This window comes from Synchiropus splendidus, chromosome 10, assembly GCF_027744825.2.
Source record: "Synchiropus splendidus isolate RoL2022-P1 chromosome 10, RoL_Sspl_1.0, whole genome shotgun sequence".
Taxonomy (NCBI): Eukaryota; Metazoa; Chordata; class Actinopteri; order Syngnathiformes; family Callionymidae; genus Synchiropus; species Synchiropus splendidus.
Window position 1 is genome coordinate 10,596,341 of NC_071343.1, and position 14,204 is coordinate 10,610,544.

At 43.4% G+C, this 14,204-nt stretch overlaps 1 protein-coding gene across 7 annotated transcripts in view; it reads left to right on the top strand.

Moving 5' to 3' along the window:
* gulp1a (GULP PTB domain containing engulfment adaptor 1a) overlaps window positions 1-14,204 on the top strand; it is a 77,595-nt gene that overhangs the window by 59,973 nt on the left and 3,418 nt on the right. For all 7 annotated transcript variants that reach the window (XM_053876899.1, XM_053876905.1, XM_053876904.1 and 4 more), the window contains 6 exons: window positions 5,683-5,744; window positions 10,849-10,920; window positions 11,066-11,164; window positions 11,233-11,370; window positions 12,751-12,867; window positions 13,200-13,286. In XM_053876899.1, the coding sequence (XP_053732874.1) occupies window positions 5,683-5,744; window positions 10,849-10,920; window positions 11,066-11,164; window positions 11,233-11,370; window positions 12,751-12,867; window positions 13,200-13,286 (575 nt within the window). The remainder of the gene's footprint in view (window positions 1-5,682; window positions 5,745-10,848; window positions 10,921-11,065; window positions 11,165-11,232; window positions 11,371-12,750; window positions 12,868-13,199; window positions 13,287-14,204) is intronic.

Consider the following 14,204-nt stretch of genomic DNA (forward strand, 5'->3'; position numbering starts at 1 on the left):
CAAGGTTATTTGTGAAATGGTGAAAACGAAGTGTGTAAAGGTGCAGAGCTACGGTGTGTATACAAACAACTGAACGTAACTGTATTTATTGAGAGAAGTGATATAAAAGAGAACGATTAACTGATAACACCTAATAGAAGAAAAAAGTACAAACAACCAAGATGTAAAAATATGAAAAAAATCAACATAAAAAGTCATATTGCAGGAAGGAACTGGGTGTATTACAATAATAATAATCCATAATGTTAAAGAAAATGGTCAGATTTGTCTTTACTTTCCTGCACCCTCCCAAAAAAAAACCTGTTTAAAGTCTCCATACTTGCTAACTTGAAGCCCCTGTGGTAACCGGCCTTGGCTGAGAGCTGCTGGCCATCAGCAGAGATGGGAAGTGATATGGGGGCAGGTTGCTGCTCCACTTTTATTTTGATTTGTGCGTGTGTGCGAGGCTGGGTCGCCACCATCAGTCGGCTGTGTTTGTGCTGGAGCCGAAGAGAAACTCATGTTTTTTGTTTGTGTGTGGGCGAAGAGTGTTGAAGTGTTTTATTTCAATTAGCCTTTCTCAAATGACTCCCACACTAGTTTTTTGTTTTCATTGACAAACTGTGTGTCAGTGCGGGGCCTCACTCCTTGCCATCGTATGAAAACTGTGCAGTTTTTGTTTGCATTTCCCCATTAGTGATTAAATGTATTAGCAATTGAAGCTAAGTTCCTGAACGTGCCGTGCCTCTTAGGTCTTCTGTGTCAAATGAAAAACCCATCATATATCGCTGTATGCTCGGTATATATTGAGCTAAACAGTATTGGCGTGAAAATGACACTTATTCTGCCAACATTCTGCTTTCTGGTCATGGGTGCTCCTAATTTGAAGTCTGCTGCTGCTTAAAGAAAGTGGAAACGCTGGCACAGCTCACACCCTCAAGGTCGTCACTCGTCGCATCACGGAGTGTCCTCTGTATGATGGAGAGCTGTGCACGTGGAGGTTGTGTCATTGATGGAGCGCTGCAGCGCATTAGACTTTGCCTGTGGAGGAATAAGAGAACTAACGTTCACGGAGAGCCTTCTTCTTTTTAGCAAATAAGATGAAGCGCCTTTACACAAACGATGCCGGCCCTTTCCCCCTTTGTCCAAAAGGGTCGTGAAAACTGAACCATGGAGAGATAGTGGTGGAAGGCGTCTTCAAATCAGGAGCACATAGTAGCAGCAAACCATGATCCGTCAAGGCGTTGTCTCCAGCTGGAGTGAGTGTCAGTGAGCCCACATTGATGTTGATGGTTACAGCTCACAATTGCAGTGTGGGGTTTAATATCAGTGACTGAAATAGAGCAACTGAAGTCGCATGAAACCTTGGAAAAGACTGGGATTTCAAAGCTGTATGGATCTGACAGAAGCAGCTCGCCAAGGAAAAAGGTTCGCTGCGGCACAAATACGAAAACAGACAGTAGGTTTTGTGGGAAAAAAATGAACACAACTGACCATTGGAAAATGTAACAGAAGAAATGCCTGATAAAATGGTAAAATACAGATACTTTCATGACAAATTTGGATTTTAAAAAGAAAAACTACATTTTATAAATAAATAAAATGTAGTGGATAAAGAACAACACTGACGGACTGTGCTGAGCGACTTTTTGGCGGTGGATGAACATTGTCTGGAAAGGTGAAGAGGGGTGTTTTTGCATGTGAGGCAGAGAATCATGCTTTTCACCAAAACCCTGCTACGAAGGCATCATGGGTTAGGTGTGTTTTTCAAGAAGGATCTTGCAGCTCCAGCACCGCAGTCTCCCAGTACGGCAGCCGCACTGAGCTGCAGACTTTTCACCTTGGACTGTTTGACACTCATGACCTGGTACCCAGCAGAATTTATGGAAAATCTCCGCCACATTGTGTCCTCAGGACCACAGCACCCACATAGCAATGAACATTTCGAAGCAAAATAGCTGTGGGAAAAAAACAAAACTGAACAATAAGTGCTGAAAAACAAGGAGAAAACCAAGCTGTTGTCTGGAGGAGCAAGTGAGCAGCCAGGGGATCTGGAGGGCGAGAGGCATGGCACACCTTGAACAGACTGCTTTCCCATTGCAGAGAACTTCAACTCATAAAAGTCCAAATGAACAAATGAAATATTAGCAGCAGAAAGAAAATGATTCTGGAGTCATCACCTCATGGAAAAAAAGTCCTTCTTATTTCAGATTATATTTTGGTTGGGCAAAGATTGTGTATGGAAAGACTTTGAAAAGAAAGGTGAAACACAAACCCTGAGGTACACAAACTGTCACTCAAACCAGAATAGCCGAGTCGACACATTTTCACATGGTGGTCTCACTGTTTGCTCTTATCACCTGAGCCACTCAGCCACACGCGCCGACCTTCGGATGCCAACTGATCCTTTCTCTCCTGCAGTTAATCTGGGAGCTGGACATCACTTCTCCACCTCCGTCACTATTTTATCCTGGAAAGACAGAGCAAGTGTGTCCACTCCTGGCCGCCCCCAGTTATCTTGCTTTCATTAGCCTGTGCTGATGTGTCAGTTCACATCACCAGCTGCTGCGTCAGCCCCTCAGCAGGTCCTCCTTTCGTTCCGCAATTCTCTCCCTCCTTTTGATGTGAGAAGAAAGAGGTTGCATCATTCCCTCCATCAAATTATACCGAAAAGTCATGCCAGGAATCCGATTACACGGCAAGATGCAGGCAGGAATAATCACTTTGCGCTGCAGTTAAGTAAATTTAAAAGGAGCATAATGAAGTTGAGTCAACTTTTTCTTGCGAAGACACTGGGCAGTTGCTTATTTCTGCGGTGATCAAACTTTCATGAAATCTAATCCACTTTATCCACCCAAGACTTGGTTTGGTTTGCAGTTGTGGGCTGGAGCTGGGACAGGGATGAGGCGAGTCTGGGACAGAGCTAAGTTACTTGGTTTATGACTTTGTCACAGCCAAACTGCACAGAAGCGCACATTCAGAGCTGGACACGCACCGGGCACCTCTTCACTTCTGGAGAGACGTCACTCACTCAGCAACCCCTCCCACATGCAGCGGCCACACACATAGAGGAACAGCGCACCTGCAGCAGACACTCTACATTCACTCCTACAAAAGACTATTTTAAGGCTTGGAACGCATGATTTCTTTTTCCATTCATTGGAATTGGAAAAATCGATTCAGATTTCGAACAATTCGCTTCTCGAACGGCCATCTGGAACGGATTGTGGTCGAGAACCGAGGTACCACTGTATTTTCTCTATATTGACTGTGAACTATATACTGTATTGGGGCTGGGTATCGATTCTAATTTCAAGAATCGATTCGATTCCGATTCTCATGACTTATAATCGATTATCACGATTCAATTTGTTTCGATTCGATCCGATCCGATCTCGATTCAGGTTAGTATTTAAACCATTTTCTGAGCTGTTGGCATGATCACATGACAAGTTACACAACGTATTAATACTAGTATCATATTGACATTCAACAGGAAATTAATGAAGGATTCATAGTAAATGATAATAAAGATCCAGATGTGACTGCTCATGGGACTGGTGCATTATTAGAAATATGACATTAAAAATTCACCCAAAAGATGCTGCTGTTTAACACTAATGCGTTTTTATTTTATTACCAAAATGAAAAAAAGATATTCTCAGCCAGGGAAAATGTAAACAGAGTGCTGGTGACTGACTTCACAGCAACCTGACGGTCATTGGTCAGTATGTAAACAGTTCTATCTGGTCTGTAGTACGTACGAGAAGAGGTCCCACTCCTCATCAATATAGTGAGTTGTCAGATTCGTGTAAGATTGCGAAGATGTCCACGCATCACTTGTAATGCCCCCCTGACTGCTGACTGAAGCTTACTTTTCACGTTTTCTTTGACTGACTGGTGCATGTTTGGGATAACAGACGTTTGCGAGACACCGTAACAAAGTGAGGCTCTGTTACTTTCATTAGCCGCCTGAAGCCCTCGTTTCCAACGACGGAATATCTTTGCAAATGAAGCCCGCAATCGCTTCAGTTATTTTGACAGAGCGTGCAGAATTACCCGGTAGTGGTAAAGTTCGCTCGAGTTTCATTTGTTGTGGCCCGGTGGATGGCTTGGACAGGAGCGCTGGGTGATGTCGCGTCATGTGACTTGTGAGGTGGGTCATATTTCCGCAATACTGCAACACTTCCAGTACCTCCATTAGGCATACGTGCTAATTGCTATGCTTTTGTCGAGCGCGTTTTTGGTTTGGTCGCGTCTGAACGTTGCTAGTGTTGCCACTGTGAGGAGGCATGTTGTTTTGACTTTGGTGTCCCAGGTGCGCGCATGCACACTTCACCCAGAGAATATGTGTTAAAACGTAAATTAATTAATCCGATCTTTGGACCTACGAATCGATTTTATGGAATTGATGTACGAATCGATTCAGAATCGGAAAATCGATTTTTTAAACACAGCACAATACTGTATATATATATATATATATATATATATATATATATATATATATATGAAGCTGACAGGTTGATTGTGTCAGTAGTATGTACATTTCTCAAAGTCAAAATACAGGCTGAATAGAGGACTAACTAATATTTCCACTTATTTTTGCAATTAGCTTTGCAAAGACAAAGCTAATTGGAGGCCAAAAATTGCTACAGATGGTGACTGTCCAAAACTTTGGGAGTAGAGCAGCTCCCTATGGTTCTGAGTCTGGCGAGGGGCTACTGTGAAATGGATGGTGGAGAATGAGGGGAATGGAGTGGAGGTCAGGCAGGTATAGAATTGTATGTGCACAGAAATTATTCTGTGTATAACTGGGAGCCAATGAAGTAGTTGCACGATGCGGTGGTAGCAGTGGTTCTGGTATTGATTTGAGCAGTGAGGAGGAGCCTGTGGGGGAGACCAAATAGGAGGGAGTTTTCAATTATTGGAAAGTAATTATTAGATACCTTGGTTTTAATGCTGTTTTTCAGATAGTGAATGTAAAATAGGTAGGAGGTAGATCATAAACAGAACACTCCTGGACAGAGCACACGAGTACTACACCAGTACTAATAGTTGAGGCGCTGGATTTCTAGATGGATGAGTCCAACCTGAGTGGTGTGAATGAAGGGTTGTTCCAACAAGAGAGGAACTGTCATCTCGTGAGGTATCACTGCTGCACGGTGGTGGAAAAAAGTATTCGGACACGCCATGTGTTCCACTGTGAACTACTGAATATAAATTTTTAGGTTTTTTTTTTTGTCAGTTTTGAACACATTCTCAGTTTTTTGTTGGCTTTAAGATAATTGGTGCTGTCAAGTGTTTTGTTTTGGAGGTTTTTCTTATAACAGCAACAAATAAAATAATAATGAAAAAATGAAAATGTCAACTAAACTTGTCTGTATAATGCTGCTGCACCTTTTGAAACACTAAATATTTCCCTGTTATTTTACCATGTCTCTTTAGAACCCCGTCCAGTGAGTACCATGAAATAAATTCAGACCATTTTTTTTCAGTGTGAATGCCAACATTTGTATTCGCAGCTTCTAATATTTCACACATACAACACGTTAGGCGAAGACTCAAAGGTCCTGGTGCTTTCACTGTCAATCAAATCCTTTATTTTTTTTAATTGTTTGACCTTCAAAGGTCATTTGAAGATAACACGTGTGACTGCAGGTTGTCTAACTGACTGCTTCATTTTCCTCTGGTGTTTTTCAGAGAAATCGTGGATGCACACTCCAGAGGCGCTCGCCAAACATTACATACCCTACAATGCCAAGGTAGGACTTATAGGATATTTACACAGAAATATGAAGCACAGTTCCGTGACATAAATGCATTTCAGAAGTCAACCGTCAAGTCGTGCAGGCCTCATTCTTATAACTGAGCTCTATTAAAACAGGCATCCCACACTGGCATGTGTGATCCATTTGCTTTCATTCATCTTTCACAGCTGCCCTCGTTCCTTACACTCGTCCATTTTTTATCAGAGAAAGACTTTCAGTCACTTCCAGCAGTTGCGATTAGTTTATTTATTGCTACTTGTGCCAGCGGGTCGAGCGATCCGCCGAGGCTTCGGTCAGAATTAACCAGAACTGCTGCTGCCGTGAACGAGATGGAGGAAACGTTTTCTTTGAAAGTTTCCTTTGAACCGGCTCACTAGAGGACGAGGTTCCTGGTCTGAGGTGTTTTAGCTTTTCAGCGCTCGGAGTCAGAGAGCTGAAGCAGGAGGCCAGGGGCTCTTTCAATAAACCGTGTGTGGGGTCGCACACTGTGGTCAGCGTACGAAACAAAGATGTAGGACCTGCCATGCAAATCCTTGTTCATTTTTCCAGCCTAAGTTTGAACTAGTGATGGGCTGATGAGGCTTCATGAAACCTCATTTTCAGTGCTCAGTAGGTGGTGCTGTTGGTTTAAAAATGATATGCAGTTTCATTGAAGTGGTTGTCAAAATGCAAAGATTTTAGAACAGAGAGTGTCATCTAATGAAAATGAGGACACTGTTTCATGAAGCTTCATCAGCCCATGACTAGTTTATACACACTGGTCACCTGTTGTGTATATGGTAAATCCTCCATGGGACTGATTTCCTGACTGGATGGCGCAATGGTCCTATGTAAAAATGTTGGAGGGTTGGATGGCTTTTGCCTGAGAAATATCCAAAACCTTCACCCACCACTGTTGTGGTTGCCATGAAGGCAGCAAGAGTGGTTACATGCACCAGCTCCTGCAGACACTGCAGGTTCCAGCCAAGCCTTTGTCCTTGCACCACTCCTCAAAAACATGCCGCCTCGAGACGTAAGCTTCGACGGTCGACGGTGTCTTAGTTTCGCCGTCTCTACTTCCTGACCTTCAGGGGATGCCCAGGACTTACAGGATACTTGCATTGTTTCGCTCCTAAAACGCCCGTTGTCTTCACGCTCTTGTTTTGTGATGGCGGTAAAAGCAGGACCATCTTGTCTAACGTGACTGGGGCCTGAAGTACATCTGACTGATAGACGTATCAGGGTTCCTTGGATGCTTGCTTAGAACAGTGTCACAGGCAAAATGGCGGACAGCCTCGAGCAATCTTGCCTCAGCCTATGGTGGCCTCATGTCAACAGGCGAATGAGCCTGGCTTTGTTTGCTGGATATTTCACTGAAGATGATGATGCATGGCTGTACTCTCACCCCAGTCCCGACATTAGTCTAACAACATTTGAATCATTTGTACGTTACAGCTTGTGATACTTGCTTCTAAATGACTCCTTATTCTTGACCCCAGAGGCTGCATTTGCAATGGAGACTGACACATCCACTCGCCTGGATGTCGGAGTGGATAGCTCAGTTATTAATTGGTGTATCACAGGGCCGCGATCCTCTTAAGTGAAATGACTCGCAGGTCGAGGCAGACTGAGAGCAGGCATGAAGCTTCTTTGTGCTGGGGATGATGGATGAGCCTCTGAGCTTGCCGTGCGACTGAACCTTCCTCACCTGGAGTTCAGAAATGGCTGCCCTGAAATGAGAGTCTGTAACTCAGTTCTGGTTTTCAGTGTGAGCGTTTTGTTGCAGCAATGCTTAAAAGACTTATTCAACTGCGGCAGAACCTGTTTTCATCGGAGGTTTTTTTTTTGTGAGGACGGCTGTTAAAAACAAGGTTAAAATTGAGCTCATCCCACTTATCAAAGTGAAGCAACTCAGGCCAGTGTTTGCTTTTAGGGGAAGGAGAAAACTAACCCCTGGAGATGCATGAATAACGTGGGTGTGAGAAAATATATTTTATTCTATTGTAGTGAGGAACTACTGACGGTAGTTGCACAGATGGCACACATTGGTCATTTCTGTAAATGACTTAATTCATTTTAAGCACACATTTGTCAAGTGGGAAGTGTGTGTCCTGGGACTGCCCCGGGTCTGTTCCGAGAAGGACGTGCTCGCCAGGGAGGTTCGAGCAAATGAAATTGTGTGTCTGTGTGAACTGCTTTGAACAAGGAAAGAACATTTGTGCATGTATTGATTTCTGATTAGGAAGGAATATGCTTTTGTTACCGCTTGCGGCAAGAAATGTTAATAGTTCACGTCCATAATTACTCTCTCGGGAAAAGGAGCGTTTTTAATTGTGACCGGGCATTAATGACTTTTTTGAAAAAAAAAAAAAGAGAACTGTGACCATGGATTAATTAATTCATGGGAACAAAGCAACCAATGTCATTTAATGCCTGTTGGAAGAAGAGAAACATGCGTTTTCATTGCGCGTTAAAACAAAAATACGTTATTAGTTGTGTGGAGGTGAAAAAGAATTACCATTGACCACATCTTGGTTTTTTATGAAAACAGGTTGTATATGGTCAAATAGTTTTTTATCCTTTTTTTAGTGCAGTGGTACCTCAGTTCTCGTTTTGTAGGAGTGAATGTAGAGTGTCTGCTGCAGGTGCGCTGTTCCTCTATGTGTGTGGCCGCTGCATGTGGGAGGGGTTGCCGAGTGAGTGACGTCTCTCCAGAAGTGAAGAGGTGCCCGGTGCGTGTCCAGCTCTGAATGTGCGCTTCTGTGCAGTTTGGCTGTGACAAAGTCATAAACCAAGTCACGCTCTGTCCCAGACTCGCCTCATCCCTGTCCCAGCTCCAGCCCACAACAGGACATCAAACCCTGGAGTGTGTGTGGAGAGCGAGCACCTCCCCTGTGACACTCTACCACGCTCCAGTGCGGAGACAGGAAAGGTTTTACACCTCAATATGAAGAAAAAACAGTCAGTAAATGTAGCTAACGGGACACATCTGCATACAGAGGCTGTGTTATACACAATAACAAAGCGCGTCGTATGTCAGCTGATCAGTCCGCGCACGTTATGTTTTTCGTGGCTATGTTGCGGTGATAAATCTCTTAGCGGTATGACGATGTTAGAGTTAGCCTGGATGCTAGCCGACTGTTGTTTGTTAAGTACGAAACATACTGTTGTACATACATGTTGTATTGTTCATGTTGTCGGACACAGTAGACCATTTGGGTCGCTAACGTGCGACACAAGAGACGAAGAGAAGTAAACAAACGGAAGAGTAGTCCTGGTTACGAAAATGTCCCTGTTGTCCTGTACAACATTGTTTTCAAATAAAGTACTTTGGTATCCTGGAAATCTATCCTACTTCATATTCCCACTTGGTTTCAAGTCTGCTCCAGAGCTCCCTCAGTTTGAAGGGATCAATTCAAGTGGTGAACGGCGAGTGCCCTCAGTCTTAGGAGTATTGGGACACGCGACACTTACATGTGAACACGAAAAAAAATCTAGTGTTAGGGTCAAAACCGAGTGTTAGGGTGAGACATGGGACACAGCCAAAATCTTCCTTCAAGTTACATTTAGGACAGATCCAAAATATGTGATTAAATTATGATTCATTGTGAATTAACTCAGCTTTAGTGCAATTTATTGAGATTAAAAATTTGGATCGATCAACATTACAGTGTGAAACACCACAGAAATGTGCTAACCTCCATTAACGTATACAGAGAGTAATGCATTTTAACATGATTTTTTGTTAAAGGAGCATGGCTGTGTTGGATCTGTTCTGCAGTACAATGGTAGTCGTAGTAGGAGAGTGAAGTATCTTGTGATGCCACCAATGTGTTACAGGCCAGAAGTGGCCAGAGATGAAGTACTCAGACGTGTTCTGAGACTAACTAGGACCACAGTTCATTAACCAAGACACCTTCACATGTCTCTTCGGGAAGTCACACACCCCGAACAGTCAAATGAAAACTGCATGAAACTCCATCATCATTCTTGTTGTATTTTGGTGGGAAGTTCTTCTTATCTTGTTTATAATGTCGGTCCGGATGTGCGATGAGGAAATGTCTTTAAATAAAACACAACCGCACGTCCCCTCCTGTTGTGTAGTCGATACACCCTTTACTATGCAAATAATGTACATATTTATCCAAAGTTCAATCCATAAACAAAACATGGGTCGACTTCTCTGCTGAGTCTGATTTGCATTTTTCACTTTCATACTTCAAATTCCGGCAAAACAAGTTTCCGCTAATTTGCAGAAACAGCATATGTGCATCTGGGAATTCATCATGTCTTGGTTGTTATCGGACGAAAGCAATATAAACAAGCTAGTAATTTATACGCGACCCAAATTCCACAACAGGGGCTCCTGCAGGCGCATCAGAACTTCAGTCACTGGAGTCTGTCACGGCCCCCGTGTCTATTGAGAAAGTGAAGGACTTCCTGCCTCTGTTTGGTTTATGGCTCACATGCTCGCTCGAGCTGTCAGTAAATGATTGCAAAAGAGCTCCGACACCTCGCCATTAATATTTAAATAAGTTGGGTTTTCTGCCTGAGTGAGTTTCCAATAACCTGCAGCTTTGTGGGATTTCTGCATTGGGCTGCAGCACGCCCCCTATCGGCGACACGCCTCACTGTGACCCGGTTGAAATCAAAGCAAAAAAAAAAAGTCACTGTGGTGAATATTTGACTGCGATTGGTCAACAAAACACCCTTCCAGATGGATAAAGATAAGGAAATAATTTACTTCCATTAAAGCTTTTTAGCAATTGCACCCTCTGTTCTTTTCCCCCCCAAACATTTGGAGCTGAGGTTTGAAGAGCTGTGATTTTGTCCTTGAGCCTCCTCTCACCTCCTGATGTGCAGGTTGGCACCTGCTTCGGCCTCCTCACCACCATGACTGAGTGTGGAGGTAACACATTAAGCCCCGGAGGCAGCGGGGTGTTCAGCGTGTGTGTCGCCAAGGTTGACTGCTGCTAGATTAGAGGTTGGCAGCTTGGGTTCGGACTCCCTCTGCTGTCCTGATGTTGTATGAGAACAAACAGTTCAAGGGTTCTTCACGCTGTGGCTGGATCAGCGTGTTGCCTCCATGTTTCGGGCTGATGTTTCCTTCTCCCCGCAGTTCCTCGGGAACACAGAAGTGGAAGCTCCGAAAGGCACCGAAGTTGTCAAGGATGCCGTTCGGAAGCTCAAGGTTACTTGTTGAATCTATTTCCCCTGTTCCTTTTTGTTTTATTAATGTACCAGTGGGTGTTTGCAGTTGCATTCAATATTACAGTCCTCGACTAACTGATCAAGCTTTTCTGTTCCGGACATTGATCAGATTCTTTGTCCAACAGTTCCAGAGACACATCAAGAAGTCGGAGGGGCAGAAGATTCCCAAAGTTGAGCTTCAGATTTCCATTTACGGAGTGAAAATCCTCGACCCCAAAACAAAAGTGAGTCCAGTGTGGTCTGGGCGAGGGGTGTGTGGGTTAACACCTGATGGTGTGTGTTTGTTCTCCAGGATGTTCAGCACAACTGTCAGCTACACAGGATTTCCTTCTGCGCGGACGACAAGACCGACAAGAGGATATTCACTTTCATCTGCAAAGACTCCGAGTCCAACAAGCACCTGTGCTACGTGTTTGACAGCGAGAAGTGTGTACGTGTTACCCTCGGACTCACAGCACATCTGGATGTGGCCGCAAGTCTGGACCGCATCCTAAGTTGCTGTGTCTCATGCTCGGCCACTGCAGTGGAGGCACGGATGTGTCGGATGGTCACTGAGTTTGTTTGTCATTGTTGGTCATTGATGTTTTGTATTCCTCCGCAATTGCTATGACGGTATACAGAAATCGTCAACCTTTTCTAGTGGACCTACTTACTGCGTATCACGAAACTAGGGATCACAGGTGTCAAGTGACAGCATTTTTCATTTGTAGGAATTATCGTCACTGCGTGGGTCTGCATGTCGGTTACCACGTTGCCGCAGCTAACAGCTAGCTTGTTGGTTACCACAGTGCCATAGCTAACAGCTAGCATATCGGTTACAACGTTGTTGAAACTAACAGCTAGCATGTAGGTTATTACGTTTCCAAAGCTAAGAGTTAGCATGTCAGTTACAATGTTGTCGAAACTAACAGCTTTCATGTTGGTTACCACATCGCCGAAGCTAAAGGCTAGCATGTCGGTTACCATGTTTTCGAAGCTTACAGCCAGCATGTTGGTTACCACGTTGTTGAAACTAACAGCTAGCATATCAGTTAGCACCTTGCCGAAGCTAACAGCTGGCATGTCGGTTATCACGTTTACAAAGCTAACAGCTAGCATGTTGGTTACCACGTCGCTGAAGCTAAAGGCTGTCATGTCGGTTACCTGTTTCTGAAGCTAACAGCTAGCATGTCGGTTACCACGTTGCCTGACTGCAAGAGGAGATTACTTTCTAAGAATGTCACACACGTTATGTCATGTTGAAACTGTCTATGGAATGAGACCTTCTAAAAATATTCAATGAGATACGTGTGTGTAGATTGATGATTTTAAATTCATTCACAAGGACCACTAGAGACCTCCGTTTGGAAGAACTGCAGCGTGCTACAGTCCAGACCTGGGGGTCTGACAGCAGATGTAGTCTCATGAGCCAGTTGTGTGCTGTAGTGTTGATGGGTCGATGAGGTTTTCATGACACAGTATTGAAGTGAAACAGCGTCCTGATTTTCAGTGGCCACCAGATGGCACTGTCTTCCTCCAAATGTTTGGACTTGAGCAACAAATTCAATGAAACCTCATGTCATATCTGAGACAAGTGTCCTCTGAAAATTGGGACGTCTCAGTTTGTTCGCACTTGACCTCTGGGTGGGAGAATGAAGCTTGTACTATACTTGTCCGTATCTGAGAAGGAACACGTAATCCAGCCTCACGATTCCTTGTGCAATGATTTGCTTATCTTTACTAAGCTTCAGGGACCTTTGATCTTGGCTGCATAAGCTGGTCCTTGCCTTTAGTTCTTGCACTTACGTAAGGTGTTGACCTCCCCCTGCAGGCTGAAGAGATCACCCTCACCATCGGGCAGGCCTTCGACCTGGCCTATAAGAAGTTCCTGGAGTCCGGAGGGAAAGACGTGGAGACCAGGAAACAGATCGGGGGACTTCAGAAGCGAGTACTGCTGAACCTCTCCTTGTTCCATTCCAGTACTTCTGGTTTTCCCTCGATGGTTTGAAAGCAATTTGGCCAGAATAATTGAGCCACAGCAAATTAAATATTTAGATGTTGATGGACCGGAGCTTTAATGGAGCCAGTTTTCTGCTCGATACAAAATGGGTTTAACCCTTGAATATCGCGCCGTGATTGTGCTCATTTCTCTTCCCTCATTGCTGCGACTCCATCTATATTGAATGTTCCGGGGTTTTACTTCTGTCTGACTGGTCCTCATGAGGAATTGAACCGGCACACTTTTAGAGCCTTCTGTTCACAGTGGCTGTTTCCTGCTAGATCCAAGAGCTGGAGACAGAGAACTCTGAATTGAAGATGCAACTTCAAAATCTGGAAGAACAACTGATGATCGCTCATGAGCCACCGGTGAGTCGAGCACACCTCACTTCCCAAACACAAACGCTGTTTTCTGTCTGCACGGCTGCGACTGACACTCTCCAATCGCTGGCTGCTACTAGAAAGTCAAATACATTGGATGGCACGAGTGACATAATTAAATATATGCACCATAAATACAGGCAGAAATGTGAATATTAATAAGTTAAATTATTAATAAGTACACGTGTCTGTTTCCTTCTCATCTATTCCCTCCTCCTTGTTTTCATCCTGTCAGTTACTCAACTGGGACTGGGTTGGCATTAAACCCCGCCCCCTCTGGAAAAGACATTAAACAGTTCACATTTCTGTGTATTTATGTCCTTAGATGCTAATAAATGGGTATATTTATGTCCATTTTAACATATTTTGAAATCATTTTCGACTTTGTTTTCTGTTAATGCAATCCCTTCTTTGATATTTAATTCTGACCCTCCTGGCATGCCATAGTCGAAGCACATTTTTCCTTTGCTACAGGAACTGTACAGTGTACTGATTTATTACACTGGTTTATTATCATTAATATCAAACTGTAAAAGGAAAAAACGTTCAAAACATCTCTAAGCAACTTTGTACAGGCATCTGAAAGCGGAGAATTCTCAGTATGTACCTGATGTTATGCATAAGTTTATTATAATTTTCCATTGATGTAGTTCATTTTCATATTGTTCTATTCATATGACATTATTGATTTATATATTATTCATGAAATTATTTTCCCCCTGGAAGCAGTATTGTTTTATGATTTTACTTCAGTTTGTGATATTTTAAAATCGATTTGAAGCCTTTACATTGTTTAAATTGTGTCCCTCATAATTGAAATTTCAATTTAAAAAAGCTACAATAAATAATAATGAGTTAATATTAAACAAATTTTTTCTCAGTTTTTTTCCGGTTTTTATCCGAAAT